This window comes from Phoxinus phoxinus (genome assembly GCF_949152265.1).
Source record: "Phoxinus phoxinus genome assembly, chromosome: 21".
Lineage (NCBI taxonomy): Eukaryota > Metazoa > Chordata > Actinopteri > Cypriniformes > Leuciscidae > Phoxinus > Phoxinus phoxinus.
In genome coordinates, this window is record NC_136896.1 from 25,258,171 (window position 1) to 25,280,467 (window position 22,297).

Here is a 22,297-nt window from a genome sequence, read left to right on the forward strand (position 1 = left end):
ATATATATATATATATATATATATATATATATATATATATATATATATAATGCGGTAAAACACAGTGGCAAAGGCTTTAAATGGACCAGTGTTTAACCTTCCAGCAAGAAGGCAAAAATGCATTCCTGTTGCAGCTAAAAGATTTAGGCCAGATTTTTGAAGTCTGAACAGTCAAGTTTGAACTCTAACCTCCAACACGCAGCTGGCTGTGACAATCTTACACTGAAAGAGACACTTTAAGTGCTCTTGACAAACAGTCTAATTATGGGGCCACAAAATTCCCAGTGCTCATTACATTTATAATGAACAGGGTAAACTAGAGCAGATGTGTCCTGGTGCCTTTTCAGTGTGTGTTTGAGCTCTGTACCAAGGCAGTGTGAGATTTCTACATGGTCACTCTATATATAAACTTTATCTGCATACATGTATATAACAAAATATGTTTCTAAAACATTGTTTAATCCATAGTAGTATCCAGTACTCTACTCTTTAGTTCTAGCCAATGGTTATGCAGTTTGAAAGTAGGGCAGAGAAATAGAATTAGTGCATTAATTTAAAGGAGTAGTTCACTCTAAAATTAAAATTTTATAATTTAAGCCCCAAGGTGAATAATGTCTATGACTTTCTTTCTTCTAGAAGAACGTGCACAATGTTCTTTCCCCATACAATGTAAGTTTTAAGGGATAGTTGTCCATACAGTAAAACACTGGACCTCACGGACTTTCATTATACAGACAAAAGAAAACACTAAAACATTTTTCAAAATATCTTCCAAGTTCGACAGGAGAAAAAAATAACGGATACTGGAACAACATGAGGGTGATTAAATGGTGACAGAATTTTCATTTTTGGGTGAATTATCCATTTAAGTTGGCTAGTATTTGTGTTCAAAATATACAATATCTTTGCAAATAGTGCGAAAACATACGTGGATGAACCGTTTTCTTCTATTAAGTTATAAAACTGTTTATTACTCATTACAAAATGTTACATAGCAACCTTGAGCATCACTCCAAACAATGTTGGAGTAAATACATTTCTTGAAGTTTAGTTTCTACTACTAATACATCAAAAAAAAAAAAAAAAAAAAAAAAATATTTAATTGATTACCCCTATAGGAGTACTGTGTTGCTTTTCAAATTGTCTCTGTACTTTCCCAAAATGGTTTGTGCAAAGAAATCATGCTTATTTTAATTAAAATTATTTTCTGGCAAGTGTTACACTTCATTTAATACAGACGCAAATTGTTGTTGGACTGCTGTCACAGCACTTACAGACCTAAAATTCAATAACAATAACTAAAACCAATTTTAACTGTTAACTATCCTTAAACAGAAAATGATGGAAAAGCCTGTGTGTGCTTAACTAAGTGCTCGTAAATTGTTTTTTCCCCAAATGCAGTTTTAAATTTCAGTTGCATCTCCTGATAAAAAGTCCTCTGAGTAAACGATCACAAGTGTACACCAGCAAATACAAAACTCACTTTCTGACACTTAAGTAGTCCTGCATTTTATCCTTTCACCATCCCGAAATCGCTCTTTAGTTCAGAGCAGTCAGAAATTACAGTAGCGAGTGAACATGATACAAAATGCGTTCAGTCTGTGAAGGTTATGTACAAGCACCTCAGTCCTACATTTGACGAACACATTCCACATTGCTCTGTTGAACAGGAGCGAGTTTGGCTGGGTATGAGAGGAGCTGAAAGGGAGGTCAGCAGACAGTGGTCAAAGAAGCTTGTGAAGCCTATCTCACAATGTATCACTGACATTTAAGATTCCTTCAAGGAAAGCTTAGTTAGTTTTATTTACATGTAACCGTGTAACACACCGAATTGCAATACTCTGGTCTCTTTTTGCGTCTTTATCAAATGTGATATCTCATTGCTTAACCCTTGTAGGATTGAAAAATAAACATATAAAACTACCACACTGTTGCATTTTAAAAAAATAACAACAACAGCAACAAAAAAAAACATACAGTCAAGAGTAATGTGTAAAGGTCCAACAGTTACCCAAGCAGCTCTTGCATTATCGTATCGATAGTGTTTCAGACAAAAGAGCTCTCAGATTGGACTGAAATAGCACTGTTGCATTGCACTGATTTGTCACTCGACTTTCCTTTGGATGCCTCTGTGGACATCATACCCATCTCCACTTGGGCACCTGTGCCAAGGCAACATGTTTTTCGAACAAGACAACTGACACTTTCAAACAGTGTGGTGAGTACAAGCCACAATCAGCCCAGTTGGCCCCTGTTCAAAGAAATGTGCAAATCATAAACTTGAGTGGCAAGAAGGTAATTAACAGAAATAACTGCTCCCGTGTTAAAGCGTTTATAAAACACTGCTATTCGTTGGATACATAGTGTGACCATGCTTGATGGGATTTTAAGGGGAGCATCAAGTCTGAGTTAAGTATGGGCTGGGCACATCCAGCCAGGGAATATAAGACTGCATCACCTAGGAAAGTTTAGTGCTGGGGTGCACTGAAGAGAGTTGAGGGGGACTGAAAGCTGGCTGGGGGTGAAGGGCCGACATGGGGTAGAGGCCAGGGTGCAGAATGTCCCCGTATGAGGTGCCCACTTGGTGCCTGTACATGTGGGCGGGATTGGGGGCCAGGAACTGTCTTTGCATCATTAAGGAATGAATGGCGAAGCGGGGCATGAGTGGTGACAGAACAGCCTGGTTCTTCAAGTACTGCAGTGGATGGGAGTAACTTGGGGTGACGTGGGAGCCCAAGCTCTCACACATGTCCTGGACCTGAGATACAAATGTCCCTGGATACAGCCCTTGGAATAGGTGGGAGTGCAAGGGGATATTGTGGCCCTCTGAAATGTAACTGTTGATGTGCACTGCGTGAGCGGGTTCTGCTGGCTTCATGGACTCACTGTCAGCTTCCGGCGTCCTTGGTTTCCCCGGGCCGTCTCTTTGTGACGAGCAGTGCAAGGGTGTCACAGCCCGGATCTTCTTCTCCGATGGTCCGTTCTCCAAATCCTCAACGCTCCTTTTCAGTGGCCGTGCAGTGCAAATATTCTGTGGGCTGCTTTTTGCACTCAGAATGGGCCGAGCCATCTCATCGATCTTGTAGCTCAAGGTCTCTTCTCCTCTGCCGTTGTGTGATTTCTCCAGAACCTTTGAGTGAGATTCGGCTACCTTTTTAGATGCGGACACTGTCATGGGAGGAACACGACAGGCCCTGGGATGGTAATCCATGCTTGAGCTATGACTGTTGCCTGCTTGAAAGAGAGGAGAGTTTTTAATGTCCGATTGCATTGTGGGATGTGGGATGCCAGTGAGAGCGGATGAGGAAAAAGGCAGTTTGTGAGGAGAGGATTTTGGGAGACTCAAATCAGTTGGTTGCTCCTCTGTTACCCTTTCTGCAGGAGGTCCCTTTTCTTTCTGACTAAGCCGGGCACAGAAATTCAAACCCACATTGTCGGGATGCTGACTTGGGGGAAAGCCCTGGGCGGTCTCACAGTCTCGAGGGTAAATGTCTCTGCTAAGATACTTGCTTATCTGCTCCTTGCTCAGGTGGTGCTCAGTTTGTCGGCAGATATTGTGTAGGTGTGGTGAGGAGTAAAAGTCACTCAGGAAGCTGGGAGCCTGGCCAGGACGAGGCATCTCAGCAGATTTCTCCATGCTGGAAATGGGGTCGGCCCTCATAATGTACGGCTCTCTTATCGGGGTAGGCTGTGGCATTGGTTCTCCCTCACTACACCCTTCTTTCTGAGCGCCCTCTGTTGAGGACCTCCTGTCCTCACTATCCCTGGGTTTGAAGCTTTGAGCATGCTGAATAACTGATGGTCGTTTGATCATCATGTTGGTCTCTGCAGTGGAAGGAGCATGGGAGCTCTGCTGTCCAGCAGATGAGTATTCTGTACTACTGCTGGATAACCTCCTACTGACCAATGGAGGTGGGGGTCCATATGGGTAATTATTAAGCAGTCCTGTTCCACTGACTTGGGACAACATCTTCTTCTTAGCTAATGGAGACATGATGCCAGGATTACCCCTAGGGTAGAGGAGAGGATTAAAATTGAAGCAGGATTCTTCCTTTTTAGTGGGCTCGGCCCTTTCAGGTGGGATTTCTGGAGATGTGACAGGTTTCTGTTTAATGGTCGGCAGCACCATTCCCACCTGGTTTTGGCCCTCTTTTGGCCTAGACTGTTCAATGTTTACAAGGGCAGCTGGAGGTACCTTGTATTCCAGCATCCCATGCTGCCATTGGTCCGGTGTGTGAGAGTTGGGGAGAGGATGACTGTGGTGCAGCGGCATGGCAGCAACAGGGAACACGTCACAGTCCTCTGACTTGAGTGGCGCATCATCTTGTGGAAGTGAGGGCAAAACATTCCCATTTGCATGCTCATATGCGTTGTGGAGCACAGGTTGATCTTCATCCTTGATTACTAGCTGCACACCTTCATCTTCAGTAAGAGGACTATTTGCTTCTCTGTCCACCGGGGTAAGAGCCAGGGACTGTTGGCTATCCTGCTTCTCCTGGAGCTGTTCCGTGTCCTCCATCCCCTAAAGACAGATAGAAACAATTCTTAATGGTACAGTAAAACTAAGAATATTGACAAGCATACATTTCTAACACAGTTACAACCACACATAAGATAAGCCATATGATGTGCCCCCAGGTGATACAACATTTGTACATTTTGTATTTGTATTTTATTCCAAATTCTTTGATCTATAATAACTTTTTATATAGTTTACATATATAGCTATATCAAGTCTACATTCTCACTTCTACAGTATTCGGTAAATAGGTAAAAAGAGATGGGTGAAAAAATGACATGCATGTTATTATTCTGTTATACCTCAAAGTAAGTTTCAAGGTCCTTTGAACGCTTTAAGAGTAGTCCGAAACCATCAGAAACCATATTAACAAACTTGCTAAAGACATGCTAATGGCCAACATCTAAAGCCCCGTTCACACCGCCAGCGATTTTGTCGCTGTATGTCGCCACACTCTAAAAAATGCTGGGTTGTTTTAACCCAATTTTGGGTCAAATATGGACACACCCAGCCATTGGGTTACATTTTCAAATTGCATTTTTGATCCAACGTTTGGGTTTGTCCATATTTAACCAAAAAATGGGTTAAAACAACCCAGCATTTTTAAAGTGTAGTCTCTGTACTGTGAAGTCGCTTGTGGGCGTTGGTAGTGCTGTCGCTCTAATGTTATTGGTTGACTGGACGTCTGGCCATATCTATACCATCACAAGTGATACAACATTCTAATTTGACTAGAAATTATAGGCTCAAAAGAAACGGTATGCTGTTGGGAGAGTGTTTTTATATTACCATAGCAGTATTCAGTAGATTAAATCATTTACTAGATTAACGATCGATCAAGCAACAAATTAAACTCACTCATACAGTCATAAATGACTAAAACGTCATTCGTATTTGACAAATAATACATTTTCTTGTCCTTAATAGTCAACACAATGCAGGGGAAACTGTAAAGTGAACTGCAGCAGTGCTAAACTTACAACACTCAAACTATAAATGCATGAATTAAACTCACTGAGACTGTCGACAGTTTCTTTTCCATGCATAATTTTACTATATCCATGAATGTGGTTAGTCAAATCATATAAGTAAAATCGCCCTCAAACTCTGTCTTGCCTGCAAATCAAATCGCTTCTCATTTGCATAAAGTTGAAATTTCTGAACTTTTGTCGCTTGTCTCCTGTCGCTTGACACGCCCACATTCTGTCGCCAACGGTCACTGTCGCTCGTGTCGCCGGAAGTCGCCAGCTTTCCATTGAAATTAATGGGATCTTGTCGCTTTGTCGCTGGGTGTCGCTGGCGGTGTGAACAGGGCTAAAGTCTTTTGCAAGACACACAAAAGCTATTTGCATCATCCACAGATGACCTTACGCTTAATGCATACCAGGAGCTGAGGTGCAGGTTTAAAGCTGATATCTCAATGCTTTCCCCATGCAAATATCTCTTCTGTCCATTTTTAACACAAATTTGATAAACGATGAGGCTGTGTAAGCTTTGCATCATTTCAGAGCTGAACAAATCAATTCCAAAATCCTCTAAATGCAGTCTGCTTAAATGAGAGTAGAAAACAGAGCCAGCATGATTGCATAAAAGAGACAACCGACACCTGCTGCCATCCCCGTGATCCAGAGCATGATGCAAGTTTTGCACTTTGGACAAACTTCACATGTCTCTAATGAGCAGATGCTTTCCGGAACTTCAGAGTGGTGACAGCGGTGCAGAAGAGAGGCATGCACCGCCCATCCATTCATTATCAGTGTTGGAGGAAGAGATGCACAGATGTTTGACATCAGCTGGTGTCAAATAAAAGGCTGCCTCATCCCTTTCACTCTACTTCCTCACTCAACCAAGATGAATGTGTAAATACATGTGAATAATCGCATGTTCACACAACACATTACACAGAGATAAATAGCTTGTCCCAGCTTGTTTTTGTAGACTTGAAAATAGAATGATTGCCTTGATCTACTGTCTGACAGCTTTTGAGCACAATTTTATGGTAATTAATACAGTAGGTCCTAATTTTAGTTTGTTTTAATTTTCTGTTTGCATTTTAATTCTAGTTAAAGTTTTAGTGGTTTTATTGTGTTTTGTCATTTTTATTAGTTATTGTTTTTTAACTTAACTTTTTTTTTTTTAAATTTATTATTTTACTAAATGTACAAATTTTGGTAGCACTTCATTTTAGAGTCCTGTTCCACATGTACATATGTAACCGGGTTGAAATTATATCTTTACTTTTATGGTTGAAATGTCACCAAATCCTGATGAACATTGGTTCCTATATGTTTAAGATGTGTTTTATTGCCAATATTTATGCCTGGATGTTGTATTCAGACCATGGTGTTAATACCTGTACCGTCACTTTAAGAGATCGCAGGCTTTGTGCGTCATTCACGCGCGCTTCTCTCAGTTTGCGCCAGACTAGCTGAGAGGAGGTAATTGATTATTTTGCTCATCAGTTTTAAACACTTATTTTGGTTTTTGGACGATGCAAACCTTGTTTTATGTTATGTATAAATCTTATTTTTTGAGATTGTCAACATGCAGTAAATGTGTCAGTTGAATATAAACCTTGTAAACCGACTTTTTGCAAGCTTTAAAGTAGACTCTAATGTTTCCACGTGCTAGTCTACAAGGTTCTCTGTATGTTTATCTGCTAACAGGAGCTAGAGATTTGTGTGCTGTGTGGAGGAGACTGCATGTGACGGAGATTTATGTGTTTTTTTGTTGATTTGTACAGGTATGTGTATAATGTTCATTATAATTCATCTGGCATACATTGGTTGTATGAAGCATGTAAAAATAATTAATGTTGTCAATTACATTGAGCATTATATTATTTATTCAGTTCATTTTCACATTTTTATTTAAAAGTATTTTAGCTGATAATACTAAAAGTTTTATCAGTTGTGTATGTATGTGCAGTTTGCGCCAGACTAGCTGAGAGGAGGAGCTAGAGATTTGTGTGCTGTGTGGAGGAGACTGCATGTGACGGAGATTTATGTGTTTTTTTGTTGATTTGTACAGACAAATCCGCTGTTCCGCCTTCATTAAAAAAGCAACCAGCAGTTGGTCGTGGTTTGGGTCTTTTCTGCATCCAGCACAACAAGAACACAACGCAGAATATAAGGGTTAATGGACGTGCATCCAGCCTATCAAAAAACTGTTAAAGGACAACGCACGCCCGTTACACATACAATGTACTTATAGCAATTACAATAACTGAGTTCTAACTAGATACTAACCCTGAACCTACACCTAAACCTAACCTTAACCCATGTAGCTACTTTATATTACATGTATTTCTTGGGTAAGTACATACTGGGTTTACATACTGTAAAATAACGTGTAAGTTGTAACCCTAACTTTTATTCCAGTTTAAGTTTTTTTGTTTAATATTTATATTACTATATAATTTCATATAAATACATTTAAGTTTTAAATACTAAGGGAATGTGCTCTATGGGACATGGGTATAGAGTAATGATATTTCGGTAGTGATAACTGAAATGTGTGGTGACAACACTAGGGGCCCTATTTTAATGATCTAAGCGCACGGTCTAAAGTGCATAGCACAAGTGCACCTAGGGCGTGTCCGAATCCACTTTGGCTAGTTTAACGAAGTGGAAAATGGTCAGCGCGCCAGGCACATGGTCCATAAGGGTTGTCCCTATTCTCTTAATGAGTCTTAATGGTGTGTTTTGGGCTTTACGTGTAATAAACCAATCAGAGTCTCATCTCCCATTCCCTTTAAAGGAACACTTCACCTCTGGAAAGATGAATGTGTATTTAAAATGGGTAATTTATGTAGAAGAAATGTGAAATTATTTTTGAATTTGGAGCCTTCTAGACTGAGAAAAGCCAGAAAATGTATTTTTGGCTTATGGGGATGAAAGACAACAACTCCCAGAATGCACTTGCTTTGCTGCCATAGGAGGCCACGCCTACCGGTAAGAGATCGCAGTAAACAAGGCTATGCTACTAGTGAGTCTCCGTGAGTCTGCCCAGTATTTTGATGTCGCCCAAAATGTCCAGGATTCGGCTTTTGCGTTCTTCAGTCGCCATTCCTCATGTTTACTGTGACGAGCAGAAACGAGACTGACGGCCGCGGAGAACGATGCGAGGCCGGTGGCGTGATTACTGATGAGCGGCGCCGGCGCCTGTGAGACGCTCCGGTCTCGTATCTCTCACGGAGGAGCGGGAATTTTCCTAGCAATGTTAAAACGCACATCAAACGATCACTTGTTTAGCGTTCATGTAAACACTACATTCAGATTCACCAATCGGAATGAATTCAGTTAGATTGAAACAAAAGGTGTGCATGAATGCGACTGCAGAAAGCAAAAGCCGAATCCCGGACATTTTGGACCATCTCGACGGCCGGACATGTCCGGGAAAAAGAGGATGGTCACCGCTACTAGCCTACTCAGCTTTCTCCACAGAATAAGAAACTGTTTTAGCTTCCAAATAAAGAATGGCTGACACTATATGTACATTCTGTGAGTGAGATCCCTCTATGGGCGGGTTGAAAACATGCGGAACAGCGCCTTCTACTGGATAAATGATGAGCTAGTGTTTGTAGTCTTACCCTTATTCAAAGAAATTTGACTTCCTGCTTTTTATGACGCAAAATGACGATTTTTGCGTCATAAAAAGCAGGAAGTGGAACACTTAAATCCTTATTTCTCCCATCTCAGGGGAAAATAAGGGAATAAACCATGACCATTCGAAAATGTGACTGGGTTTCTAAAGATACAAAGTCTAATGCAAATGGGTGAAGTGTTCCTATGGGTGAAGTTGCGCTTGCGCCATGGCGGGTTCGCTATTTACATGGCGGAATTTGGTAGTGGAAAGACTGAATGCTTCTCCAGAGAGGAAACGGATCTGCTCATGCACGAAGTTAAAGCGCGCAAGCAGAGTATCTACGAGACAAGCCGGATTCCACCATATCTTAATGTACACAATAATAATCTTTTACATTGTAATCCGTTTATTTTTAATATTTGACTGATTGTGGAATAAGCAGTGTACGCTCGTGTTGGACCATCCTATAGTCCGTGATGGACCATCGCACATTACTAACGCGCTTTTTAAATAAAAAAATAAAAACAATTGCCTTTAGACCAGGTTTCAGTTGATCAATGGCACAGTCTATTTCGGGTTGCCTCAAAACAGCAATGCGCCAACATAGCGCCTGAACTCGTTTTCAGACCAGCGCGCTCATGGGCTCACCAATGGGCGCAAATGCATTTGCTATTTAAACAACGTGGCGCAGGACGTGAAAATGATAACTGCGTCTGGCTGAAACTAGCAAAAAACACTCGCGTCGCTGCATTGCGCCGGGCGTATGATACGGCCCTAGCTCACAAATCACATATTCACTGTGAAGCTCAAATGAGAATGAGTCGCTTTCCAAGTAACTATTTGAGAAGACACCTCTTAAACCTTTGACCCTAGAGGTCGCTCTGTCTATCGCCCTTTAGACACTTGTACAAGTTAGCAGGAATGCCTTTGGGGCCACAAGCAGCCAGTGACTAGCAAGCAAAATTACCCAGCTGTAATGCGGCGTGACCGCCCGTTGGCTCAGCGTGTGTCATTCAATAGCCTTGATTGTATTTGGTGCCTGAGGAAGGACTGATTTAACAGCGCTTACAATGCTCTGATTCTTACCAGAGCAGCGCGTCTATATTTGTACATGCCCTGATTATACTCTACTGACACGCAGGCCCCCGAGACAACTCCCAGCATCTCTCTCTCCAAATATCCTCCCTGAGATCTATAACTCTACTTTAAGTGTTTTTTCCTCCTTTCTGCGCTCCAGTCTTGTCATATCGGCTGTGCCTCAAACAGAGAATTCCATTTTCATTTTCTGCCTTGTACAATGTTCAATCAATTATCTGGAGAGGCCTTTCAAATTACACAACATACCAGACAGATGAGCTAGGCATGCAGCTGGAAAAGAACCTACAACAGCCCTTTTTGTTTCCACACTATAACCTATTACTCATTTCATGTGAGGTAGAAATGAATATGGACTGCGTAACGACTTTGAAATGTGTCTAAATTTGACAATTCGAGAGAATTTTTCAAACAGCCCTTTCATCTTTGTAATCATTTGCTTATTCATGTGAAAATAATAACTCAATTTTCATTCCCTTCCACAGCCGTGCTCTCCTTTTTCATATTTATGCTTAACAGGAGAGACATTTGCAAATCACCACGGATTTATTGGCTTTCAAGGATGAAAATAAGCCCACGGTTTCTATAAGAACACAAATGTGGCATGCAGTGCATATTGGATTCTAAGATGTGATAGGAAAACATTTCCACTCTGTGCACAAAAAGGTCTTGTCGATAAAAAAAATAAAAAAGGGAGCACTGTCATGATTTCCTCCACAATTCATCTTCAAATTGATTTGTGGACAAAATTCAGAAGGAGCTTATGGAAAAGGGAACTGTAAGGGAAACCTTATGCTCGGCAGTCCAGAGATTCACGAAAATAACCGAATCGGGCACAGTGGATAAATCACCTGGAGTCAGTCAGGCAGACAAATAGCATTTGATTTCCATGCTGTTGTGCAGCTTCCAAATCAGCCCAAATAATTATGTAAAAAGCAGCTGCTCCTGACAGTACTATTCTCACGCGCTTGTGACGGCTTATTTGTTGAGGAGAAGAAAGGCACCCAGCTTGAAGTGGTCTGTCATGGTTCTTCTTCCAGCCAACTTTTTAGCATGTATTGTGTCTGTCGTTTACTGCATTGGATTCTATGACAGCCCTTAGAAACCTATGGTAGAAATTTGGCAAGCTGGGCTGGAAGAGTGTTAATATGCCAGAATGTAAATTCTCTGTGTTGCTTTTAAACAGATTAAACACTCAAAGACTGACCAGCTCTGAGACTTTAGCTGAGATGTCCATTTCGTTCCGAGGCAGCGGTTTTTGTTCATCCTTAAGGCGCTTGATGGCCATCATCTTTGTTTTGACAATGGCCTCCTGGACACTGCCCTCCTGTTTGCGGGGTTTGACCGGCGGAAGCGGTTTGTCCTCCTCTCCTTTGGTAAACCTCTCATAGGGTAGGATGAGCCTGAGGAAAAGGAGGAAGTGATGCAGGTTTAGTGGAATCAGACTGTTTTATCATCTGTTTGCACTTCTATTACTTTACACATTCCTGTCTTCTTCCTCGACTGATACAACATAATAACTGATAGCATTGTTTCCTGTTGGCTTTATTTGTTATCCTAGACAAACTGTGGAATTGACTCATGCATGACATGAAACAAAAATAAATGTCTCCTTCCTATAAACCGATGTTACTGAAAATGTTTTTGGTTTATAGATGGCTGTTTCTTCATATGGGCACTTTTGGCCCCGTGGACTTATAGGAATTATATTCCCTTAAAACACCTTTTATTTTATTTGTTTACTAAAAACATTTTTAACCAACATGAACAAATGTAATTTCCACAACATCTCAAATCCCCATTCAACATGTGGAAGAAATTACATTATAAACATACTATGGATCATTTCATAGATAGCATTTGAATATAAATATTCCTAATTAAATAGTTAAAATTTTTTTTGCATAATTTTACAAAAATAGTTTTGTGAAATGGCACATAATATTTACTAAAAAGTAAATAGTAATATTTTATAACCAAAAATAAAATAAATCATAGTTTTAGAGTGTAATATTTTAAAGTCGGCATAAAATGAAAATTATACCCTATTTTTTTTAATGCATGTTATTGATCTTGTAAACAATGCGTTTAATTTTTTTTTTTTTTACCATGATTTTTTTAATTTTTTTATGGTCTGTTACACTCGGATGTACACCACAATATTAAAGAAAATATCAGTTGCTACTTTCGTTTCATTGCACTTTAAGATAGAAACTCTTGCTCAAGGGTATAAAAATAACATTTATGTAAAAAGGCCCAAATAAATAAGTCACGTTAAAAGTTTCCAAGACGGTTTAAAGGTCAAATTTGTTAGTATTAGTAGAACAATCAGCAAATGGGACATAAAAGTGCCTGTAGTTGAAGGAACACCCAGCTATGAACACTCGAATGAATGATTACACAAGCAAATGCCTAACCACAATGAGGCAAATAAGGGGACAAATTGTGGATAATGGGCTTGATCCTAATGAAAATGTACCTTTTTTTTTTGTATTGCACCACATCATGTCAGATCAGCACCATCCAGAAAACTAAGACAGAAGACTAATGAAATCAAAGCCAAGATGACAGCAGATATGAAATTATGATTTACTTGAGAATGTTATTGAGGATGGAGGTACACAGCAACATGATCTGCCTTTCTACTCTAGCTTGGAAGTTTTTATAATGTGTCTGATGTGATAAATGAGTCTGGCTGGGAACTGTTGAAGGCATGCGGAATTATAAATATCTACTGTAATACACCAGCTGTAATCCAGCACATTTCACATCTTAAGAAGTGGAATCCATCAACATGATGGAGACCGCTAAATGCGAAAGACTGCTCTATTACAATTATATTATTATAGTTTGTAGCGGTTTTTGTGTGTGTGTGTGGCTGCATTTTCCCCCTCAATTCTCTTAATCATTCCCTCCATTCCTGTTTAATAAGATCCGGTGGTATCTCAAGAGGGATTCATATCCACTAGTTTGTAGCCGTGTGTTTACTCAACGGCGGGATGTTCGGGGCTCTCGGCGGCGGGACGCACTGAGCACGCTCAGACAGGGGCTGTGCGGGAAAACTATGCCGGCTGAGGTTTGGCGGCCGGCCAGCGGCAAAGCTAAGCAGGAGCCCAGAGGGAACATTCATCTTCAGATCCCATTACCAAAAGAGTTTAAACATGTTACAGCTGCTAAAAGTGGAAAACGGCTCGGTCCGCGCAGTCAAATCAAAATAGCAGGCAGCTGCCAAATACCTTATTCCCACTGTAATGTTTCACTTCATGTTTACATAATGGAGGTATAATAATGCACACAATGACTTATCTTGTTCACAGCTAATCCTCAGAAATCTCCCTCATCTGGAACTAAAGGAGTTTTTTCTCCAAACCCCCATAGAGTCCTCAGTGAGCTTTAAGCTGGTCTTATGACAGCCTGATTTCAAAGTGCAAAAAACAATACCTAATATTCTCTTCCGATTGGTGGAGAGATAATTGGTATCAGATGTGACTGTTTAAACTTGCCTATTTATGTCTGAGCACTTTTCTTATGTGAGAGAGAGAGTTGAGATAAGAATGGAAATAGTCCTCTGTCACAAGGTGAGAAGTCAGGGAATAAATCATGACGAATATCCCCACTCATTCTTGCCACATGGCCATTTATGGGAATAACAAGTCACAGTTCCCTTCCCATTTCAGTTCACATAGGCGGGGGAACTGTAGAAAATCTTTCCTTACAAGTTAGGCTGTGGAGTGTTTCCTCAGAGGAAAATGTATTTAAGAGGTTGAGGGCGTCTGAGATTTGAAATTTTTGTTATTTTCATTGAGTTCAGCAGCTGGCAGATAGACAGCAGTAAAACTCTATTTCATACAGCCGGTGAAGGGCACAATGCCAAGAACAGGAAATATGCAATTAAACGTCCCTTTATATGAGAGAGAGATAGAGCAAAGTAAACACCAAGATTTTTTTCAACATTGGTAGGGATACAGATACTCACACACACACACACACACACACCGCTAATTCTGCAGTCTTTATGTATTCAAGGTTTTCCTTGCCAATCTATAGAGTATTATGGCTGGATCGATACAAAAATGTTGGCTTGGGTACAACACCAGCCCTCTGGTTCCTCTGTAATAAGATATTATTAGGCAAGAGGCAATAAATAAAAAGCCTCAGATGACAGATAAAATAAAACAATGTCAATAATATGTCATCAATCTCAATTTTTTTGCTGTTTGTGAACAGATCAGATCACTCAGTGCATGTTGGCTCTCTAGCGGTTAAAAAACAAAGCATCATGCATTTTGTAGAAGGACACTATAAAGCACTGGTTGTGCTTGTATATGGCAATTTATCTGTTCAATAAAATACCTTACCGATCTTTTGATTCATAAAAACGCCATCTCAGCGTCATTTTAAACAACATTTCAAATCCCTCAGTTCTCGTCATCTACGTAAAGCAAAGCCAATGTTGATTCTTGTTTTATTACGTGTGATTCCTCTGAGCAGGCATGTGATCAGATAAAGACAAAAATGAAGGAAAATTATTAATAAAAAACATCAAATTTAAAAAGATATAGCTTATATTGGAATAATACAGGCTATTGTACTGTAAAAAAATATATTTATTTATTTAATATATTATATTATAATACAATATATATATATATAAAATACAAATAAAACTTTTTGGAAGCAAGGTTGATGGTGTATTGACTCATTATTTAAATGTTGTTCATTTTTAACATAAAAAGTCAGTGTACCTTTAAATTTCATGCTTGACGAAAGGGAATGTAATTATGTAATTTGATTTCATAAAATAATGTTAAATGTAAAACATTATACTTATTTTCTATACTGCTGTTTTTTTTGCTTGTTCGTTTATATTTTTTTTCTGCATTGTTGCCTAAAACTTTGTGTGCAATGAAGTATAAAATAACATCATTTGACAGTGAATGAAAACACGACACACAATAGTTATATTAGATTCAGTAGTTAGATTACATGCAATCCCAAAAAGCTGCCAGACAGAAAGCACATCAAGGACAGGAAGTAGGTGTTGCAAGAAAAGACCAAGACCACTGACAGGGCCGGCCTTCAAAATAAAAATAAACAAATGGAAAAAGGAAAATGCACCATTTTGTCACAAATGGTGTGGTGGAATACATTTCCCTGGGAAATGAACCAAGAACCTCTTTGATGGTCTGAACGTGTACTCACTGTGGGAGTACAAAGAATAACTTGAAGTGCCACAAGAGTGATCCATTTACAGGACTATTTCCCCTCATGTGGCTGGAAACGAGGCTCATCCCCCTTCCTGTCCCCATTCCAAACAACTCTACAAAGAATGAATACATCCGTGAACCCGAGTTTAACCGAAAAGGACTGCTGGCAGTAATGTGCGAGTGTCATGCTGAGTTTTCTTCCCCATCAGATTTCACTTGTCAGTCCATTACAACTGTCTAAAGCTTCATTGAAGACAGACCACTTCTGAGACCATGGGATTCCTCTTTACACATTGACTATATATTATATTTTGGCTCAATAAAAACCTAATATCAGGCATATTTGCAAATGCAGGTGTACATTTTTCAGCAAACAGATTTTAACACTCCCAAAAACATTTGCATCCCCTTTTAGAGCAGCCGCAGAGTCATGAAAACGACGCAGGCTACATTTTGAGAGCTGTCTGTAATCATAAGCTCTGCTGAAGTTATTTTAGTTCCTCTATTCAGCGCACTGACTGCCATGGTTCATTTTTAGGCCAGATCAACATGTTTTGCAGCCTCTGGCTGGGCTCAGGTGTTCTCGGTCTAAGAGCAGCCCGATACTGTGATACTGCTTATTTATACGAGGGCTCTGCATTTACCCATCACCACCAACTTTAGATTGAGTTGTGCATACTCGCATACGTATGCCACTTCTCAGGCTTCCTGTTACGGCTCAATCAGAGAAAGCAGATCAGGGATGGAATATTAAAAGGGTTTATATTAGAAAATGATAGTTACTGCAGCCACATATTTTCTCCATCTGGCTAAAATACAAATATTTTATTCATGAATATCTTATGCGTTGCATTTACTGCTATTCATTTTATCTGTTAAATAAGCATGAAGATGTTGAATTTGTAAAAAAAAAAAAAAGAAGAAATCTTTTGCAACATTATATATGTCTTTCTGTCTCTTTTGATCAATTAATGAATCAATGCCAAATAAAAGTCTTACTTTTAAAAGTTAGTGTATCATGTTTACCACAAAAATACTAAGCAGCAAAAACTGTTAAGAGTGATTCATTAAGCAATGATTCTTGAGCACCAAATCTGCATATTAGAATGATCTCTGAAGGGTCATGTGACACTGAAGACTGGAGTAATGATGCTGAAAATTCAGCTTTGCATCACAGGAATAAGTTACATTTTATGACGTATTAAAAAAGTTATTTTAAATTGTAATAATATTTCACAATATTACTGTTTTTACTGTATTTTTAACAAATAAATGCAGCCTTGGTGTGCATAAGACTAAAATTCTTTCAAAAACTAGTTGACTAGTGTATGTCCTCAGATTAAGAATAGGAATGAAAAGGAAAGCCCATCACACATCAGTATATGTATATTCTAGAAATCGAACTTTTAAAGTGCATGTAAACAAACAATGCAACATGCTGTTTGTTTGTTTGTTGCAGATCCTCTGTCATGATGGCGAAAAAGAGCTGTTAGAGAACCTGTGTGTCCTTGAGCAAAGTACTTACCTCAGATAGCACAATCAAGTTGAACAAAAAAAAATTTGCCTAAACAAATGAATCATTTAGTTTAGAAAACTAGACCTGGGTTATGTGTCACCTTGAGCCTGTTCAAAAGAATCTTATAGACCGCAAAGGCAGCAAAAACGTCATTTCTAGGGACAAACACTTTTTTATAGCCCTTTAAAGTGCTGCAATTAATATGAACACCTGAACAAATTCAGTCACAATGTGACTGCTGTGCTGTCATTAATTCAGATGCATAATTGCTCTATGTTTCGTGAGGAGAATAAAGCTTGCTTTAAAACGTGGGCAGATAAGGGCATCATCACAGAGATAGCAGCCTGCTGGAAACCGCGCCGGTATACGCCAGTGCGCATTTGTCTGCACACACTTCTCTCTGTTGGGAAGACTGCTGAGTGGGTAATAAGATTGTGTTGCAGCATCCCCCCCCCCCATTTATATAACACTAATTTCCATAATAAGAAACTCAGAGAACGGCGGACTGTTAAAATTAATCATACTTAAAGAACGCAACAATTATACAAAGACCAGCATTTATGCTCCGCCGAGGTGCTGTTTTTCCTGCCACCCTTGCCCGGGGATGTGTTCCACATAAGAGACGTGGGCCACTGGAAAGTGGTGCTTATAAAAATCAAGTGGGGCAAAGAGTAAATGCAGATGTGATCGTGGTAACGGAAGGCCGGCTTACGTAACTGTTACTGGAAGCTGATGTAAACGACGAGTGGTGTGTTATTTTCTAGCCGGGTGCTGTAGGAGATGCATTAGAAGATGGTAATCTACAGTTTTGTGTTTTGCAATTTCCTGAGCAGCGGTGGCTGGTGGGATTATGGAGGAAGAAGCTGTGCTGAGGTCAGTGGGGCTTTCCTTGCATGGAGAACTGGCATTTCGGCATGTGATAGGGGAACCGTAAGGGACCAGCGCTTGCCAGCCATACAACTTCATTTGCTGAAACCTTAACCGCAACCACATGACCAGGGCGGAACCGAAAACCCTGCAAGCTTGCGGATGAGGACCGTAAACTTGGTCAATATTAGACACTGACTAGTATCGAGGCTGTACGCAGCTGTATGCAATTGCACAGATGGATGGTATTGAAAAGACACCTTTCTAAATTTGTTCGACAGACCTCATTACAACAACCAGATGAATTACTCTGAATATAACGGCTGTAGCTGCGGTGTGAATTGAAACTACTTAGACATTGAATTGAAACTTTTTGAGACATTTAAGGAGCCACTTTGTTTTTAGAAGTCCTTAGGAGATATGAAAAGATACAAATGAGTCAACTGTCGTACATACAGTAAGAGTATAGTGCTATGGAAAGAATACTCAAATCATTAAAACATTTTTTTTTTTCAATTTAAATGTAATAATTATTTCAATATTTTTCAAATCACTCATTGTAAAAAGGTGCCTTTACCTATATTTTTGCAAAAACGTATACCTATACATACAATTCACTGCAGTTTCCAGCTAAAATTACCATTAGTGGCTTTAAAACACCAACAATTTATATTAATTTTCACACAAACTATGATTATGGGGCAGATTATTGATTAATAAAATCTTATTTTTGCGCAAATACTATGCTACTGTATGACCTCAAAACAATTGCTGTGACCAAAACCCGAATGCCGATTTGTCGGTGTCGAGTCCCTTGCTGGAGTGGCTGAGAAGTGTGCTCTGTCATTATAGAGTACGAGAGTGGCCTCTAGAGGCGAAATAAAAACCACCACTGACACCTCGTGGAGTTTGTTTTGACGCTGTATTAGTCACTGAGAGAATGCTAGTAGTACCTTAAGTCACAATGTGACAAAAATACTCGCAAGTTCGACCCAAATATTTAATGGCATGATTGTTACCATCTATTTGCATTAGTTTATATACAGCTGGTCGCTTTTATGCATTCGATATGCAGCAAAGTAGCATATTTAAAGCTAGAGACATGAGATCTAAACTGTATAGTCATGCAGCCGACAGAAACATATAAACGAATCAGAAACGCATTCGATTTTGAATAGATAACTAAGTGTTCTAAAATAGAAGCGAATGAAGTGTGAGAGTATACATACATATGATTAAATTTCAATGCCTTTGTGTAGGTATTTAAAGATGGCCATCTGTAAGCATGACTGTTTGGATTTATATGAAATGGTAACACTTTTCAATAAGAGTCCATTTGTAACATTAAAGCTACACTGTGTAATTTTTTTAAGTTGATTCTTAGCAAAAAACACTTTGTTCTTTCAAAATGATATGCTCATTAATGTATAATTACTTCTACCAACTAATCAAGTATTCTCGTAATCGTAGAATCTGCCATTTATAATACATACGGGTGAGCTGCTCGAATGGCGGAAGCCATGGTGCGCCTCCATCGTGAAAATACATTAGCCAAAGAGGGACATACCTGGAAATTCAAGCTTCGCCTTTCGCGTTTTTACACTCAGTGGCACCGTGACGAATGCGAGGGGGAGATTACTTGCGGCTGCCGGTAGATTTGAAATAATACGGCCACCGTAGGAGTTAAAACGCCCTCGGAATGGGAGGGGCTAGAAATTAATATTCAGTTGGTAGTCATACAATATACAATATCACCGCAAGATGGGAGAAAGTCCTACACAGTGTAGCTTTAATCAAGGTTAATAAAAGTATTGTTCATTTCAACATTTACTAATACTTTTTTACATTTTAAAGTTGTTTCTCTTAACATTAGTGATAACATAAATGATCAATTAATATATTCATATTTTTATATTTTAAAAAGTACAGTACATTTTCATGGTTCAGTACTGTTTTTACATTTTTGTAATAAATTCAACACTATTTAATGTGATATGTTTGCTTTCATTCAGTATCTATTTAAAAAAACTATCGGTTGATTAATCGGTTATCGGTCAGCGTGGAAGTTATCGGTAAAATCTGCAATCGGTCGAGCTCTACAATAACTTAAAATTGGGAAAGTTCATATTGAAATCTCTGACTTTTGATAGCAGACTTTGGAAAATGGACAATCTAACAACAGTTTGAGACTTTGAGAAACAAGCAGGCTATTATTGAGTTACTATAATGGAACCAAAAGTGTAATTTAATTTCTGCCAAATTTATCGCTGGTATATATAAAGATGTTCTCTGAAGAGTGAGTCATCCGGGCTGGGAGATATTTTTCCCTTTTCTTTCAAACTCGCAGAGCATATGACTAATATTTAACACGGCACTCCTGTGAGCGCGGATGCCGCTATTAGAACAACATCCCGCAATCAATACTCCGGTTTCCTCTGCCCACTGAAAGAGCTCATGCACAAATAGATCGGGTGATTTACATAAGCATTACATAATCCAATAGACTTGCATTTGAAGAATAACATTTGGACATCCAGTGTTGCCATAGCAATAGAAAAATATACAAGTACCAATGTATCAGAAATACAGTGCGAGTACAAATATACCAATGTATCATATTATGTAAACTGACACTTGATAGTGGGTGTGTGACTTCAAGTTTTAAACAAGTAGGCCATTAAATCATTATTAATGTGATTTGATTCCAGTAAATGTTAGAGCATAAAGTCTCTCAACACAAAAATAAATATGACAACGGCAGTATTTGGGTGAATCTAATGAAACATGTCAAGAATGTTCAGAATGTCATATTTGTATTGTTCCATGCCGTGCACAAAGATAAAGAAAGCCTATTTTAGGACCTTTTGTGACATTTTCAACACAGTTAAGCACATTTCTCCCAACAATGTAATGGAAAAAGAGATTTTATTTATTCAGCATTAATTATTTGATTATTTTTTTTATTTTTTTTATTACATTTTATTTGTGTCATAGTAGCATTTGTTGTACAGCCTTTCATTTATACAGATAATAAAAAAAAGCTAAAAAATATTTACTTTATCAAACTAGAATAATGGTGATTAAAGCCAAGAAGTGAAAATGTCAAATGATCCATTTTTGCAAACTGCAAAATATATTAGGAGTACTATTCATAGGCACTATATTTATATTTTTTGAGTTTGGGGCAAAATGTGACATTGACATGGTTTTGAGTAATTTTTTTTTCCAGAGATTAATTTTTTGTATTATTTTCTTCAGATAAATTTTTCTACAAGCTCAGCACTGTTCATGATGCACTTCCGCTTCTTGGTCACAAGATGGCGTAATACCCAGCTGTGACAGGCCCACAAAACAGGAAGTAAAACATTACAAAGAATCACAACCTCAACTGTTTCAAGTCTATTTTTAGCACGCTTGTCTTTGAGTGCTCTCGCTCACAGAGAGAGACGCTCTCATCTCGCTCGGCACCCCTCAGGCCACATACAGAAAATAACTAAGACAAATGGTTGTTGACATCAACAATTTCATTTTCTCATTCATCTCATTCCACCGCTTTGGTGTTGGGGAGACGTGCCCGGGATCCGACATTACTGCTTATTAAACAAGCCGTCTGATGGAGCCTTAAGTTTACTTCCACAGAAGTGGCCCTAATGAGGGCTTGTCGAAATGCCACCAACCGTAAATTCTGACCACGGCCGCAGTAGACGACACACACAGCTAGATGGCAGTTCAGCGAGTTTTCATGACAAACGGACGTTAAACAAACAACCGGAGGCCTGTTATTGGACATAATAGAGGTTACGGCCGAGAAAACCAACCTGAAACCAGCACGTTCATAATCACATCTGTACGAGCTGGGATTGAGGGGGGAATAATATGAACTTTTTCTGCTTTTCTCCAGAGGGTAAAATGTGAATTAATCATAGAGGCAGACTGGGAGAGAGAATGTAAGCTGTGTGTGTGTGTGTGTGTGTGTGTGTGAGGGAGAAAAAGACATTGTTCCCCGAGCTACGCAGGACGCCTGAAAGGTTTTGTTGAGAAGTCGACCCTTGAACTAATCCAGATTCACACAGTTAAACAGCGAGGGGAAGGAACGCCAAAGCAAGCCTTTTGTCATTCCTGGCCTTTAGACCTTAAATTACCTCACTCACTCCCTTCAGGCTAAAACCCATTAACTTTCAAAAGCCAGCTTTAATTATTAAACGTTCTAAATAATGCGCAACGAGAGCCCGTGTTTTTGTAGTGTATGTGGTTTGCACAGAGACATCCTCCCTGCAAAATATTTGATTGTTGGAATTGGTTCTGTGATGCGGCTGAAATGAAAGCCACATTCCTGGGTAGTGATTTAAAGACATTAAATTAGAGGCCTGAGCTTGAACGCCGCTCAATCTTTAGCCCAAGATAAACACAGCACTTATTCTCTCAGTACAATGTGAAGTGATAAAGCATAAATAAGCCATACATGGATAAAGAAACTACATCAACATGGTGGTTGTTCCAAAACAA

At 39.2% G+C, this 22,297-nt stretch overlaps 1 protein-coding gene across 1 annotated transcript in view; it reads right to left on the reverse strand.

The window, feature by feature from the left end:
* Positions 1 to 947: 947 nt before the first annotated feature.
* Positions 948 to 22,297, reverse strand: part of arid5b (AT-rich interaction domain 5B) — a 116,527-nt gene continuing 95,177 nt past the window's right edge. The window contains exons 9-10 of the mRNA XM_079596431.1: positions 11,409 to 11,604; positions 948 to 4,522 (exon numbers count right to left, since the gene is read on the reverse strand). Coding sequence (XP_079452557.1) covers positions 2,459 to 4,522; positions 11,409 to 11,604 — 2,260 coding nt within the window. The 3' untranslated portion in view covers positions 948 to 2,458. The remainder of the gene's footprint in view (positions 4,523 to 11,408; positions 11,605 to 22,297) is intronic.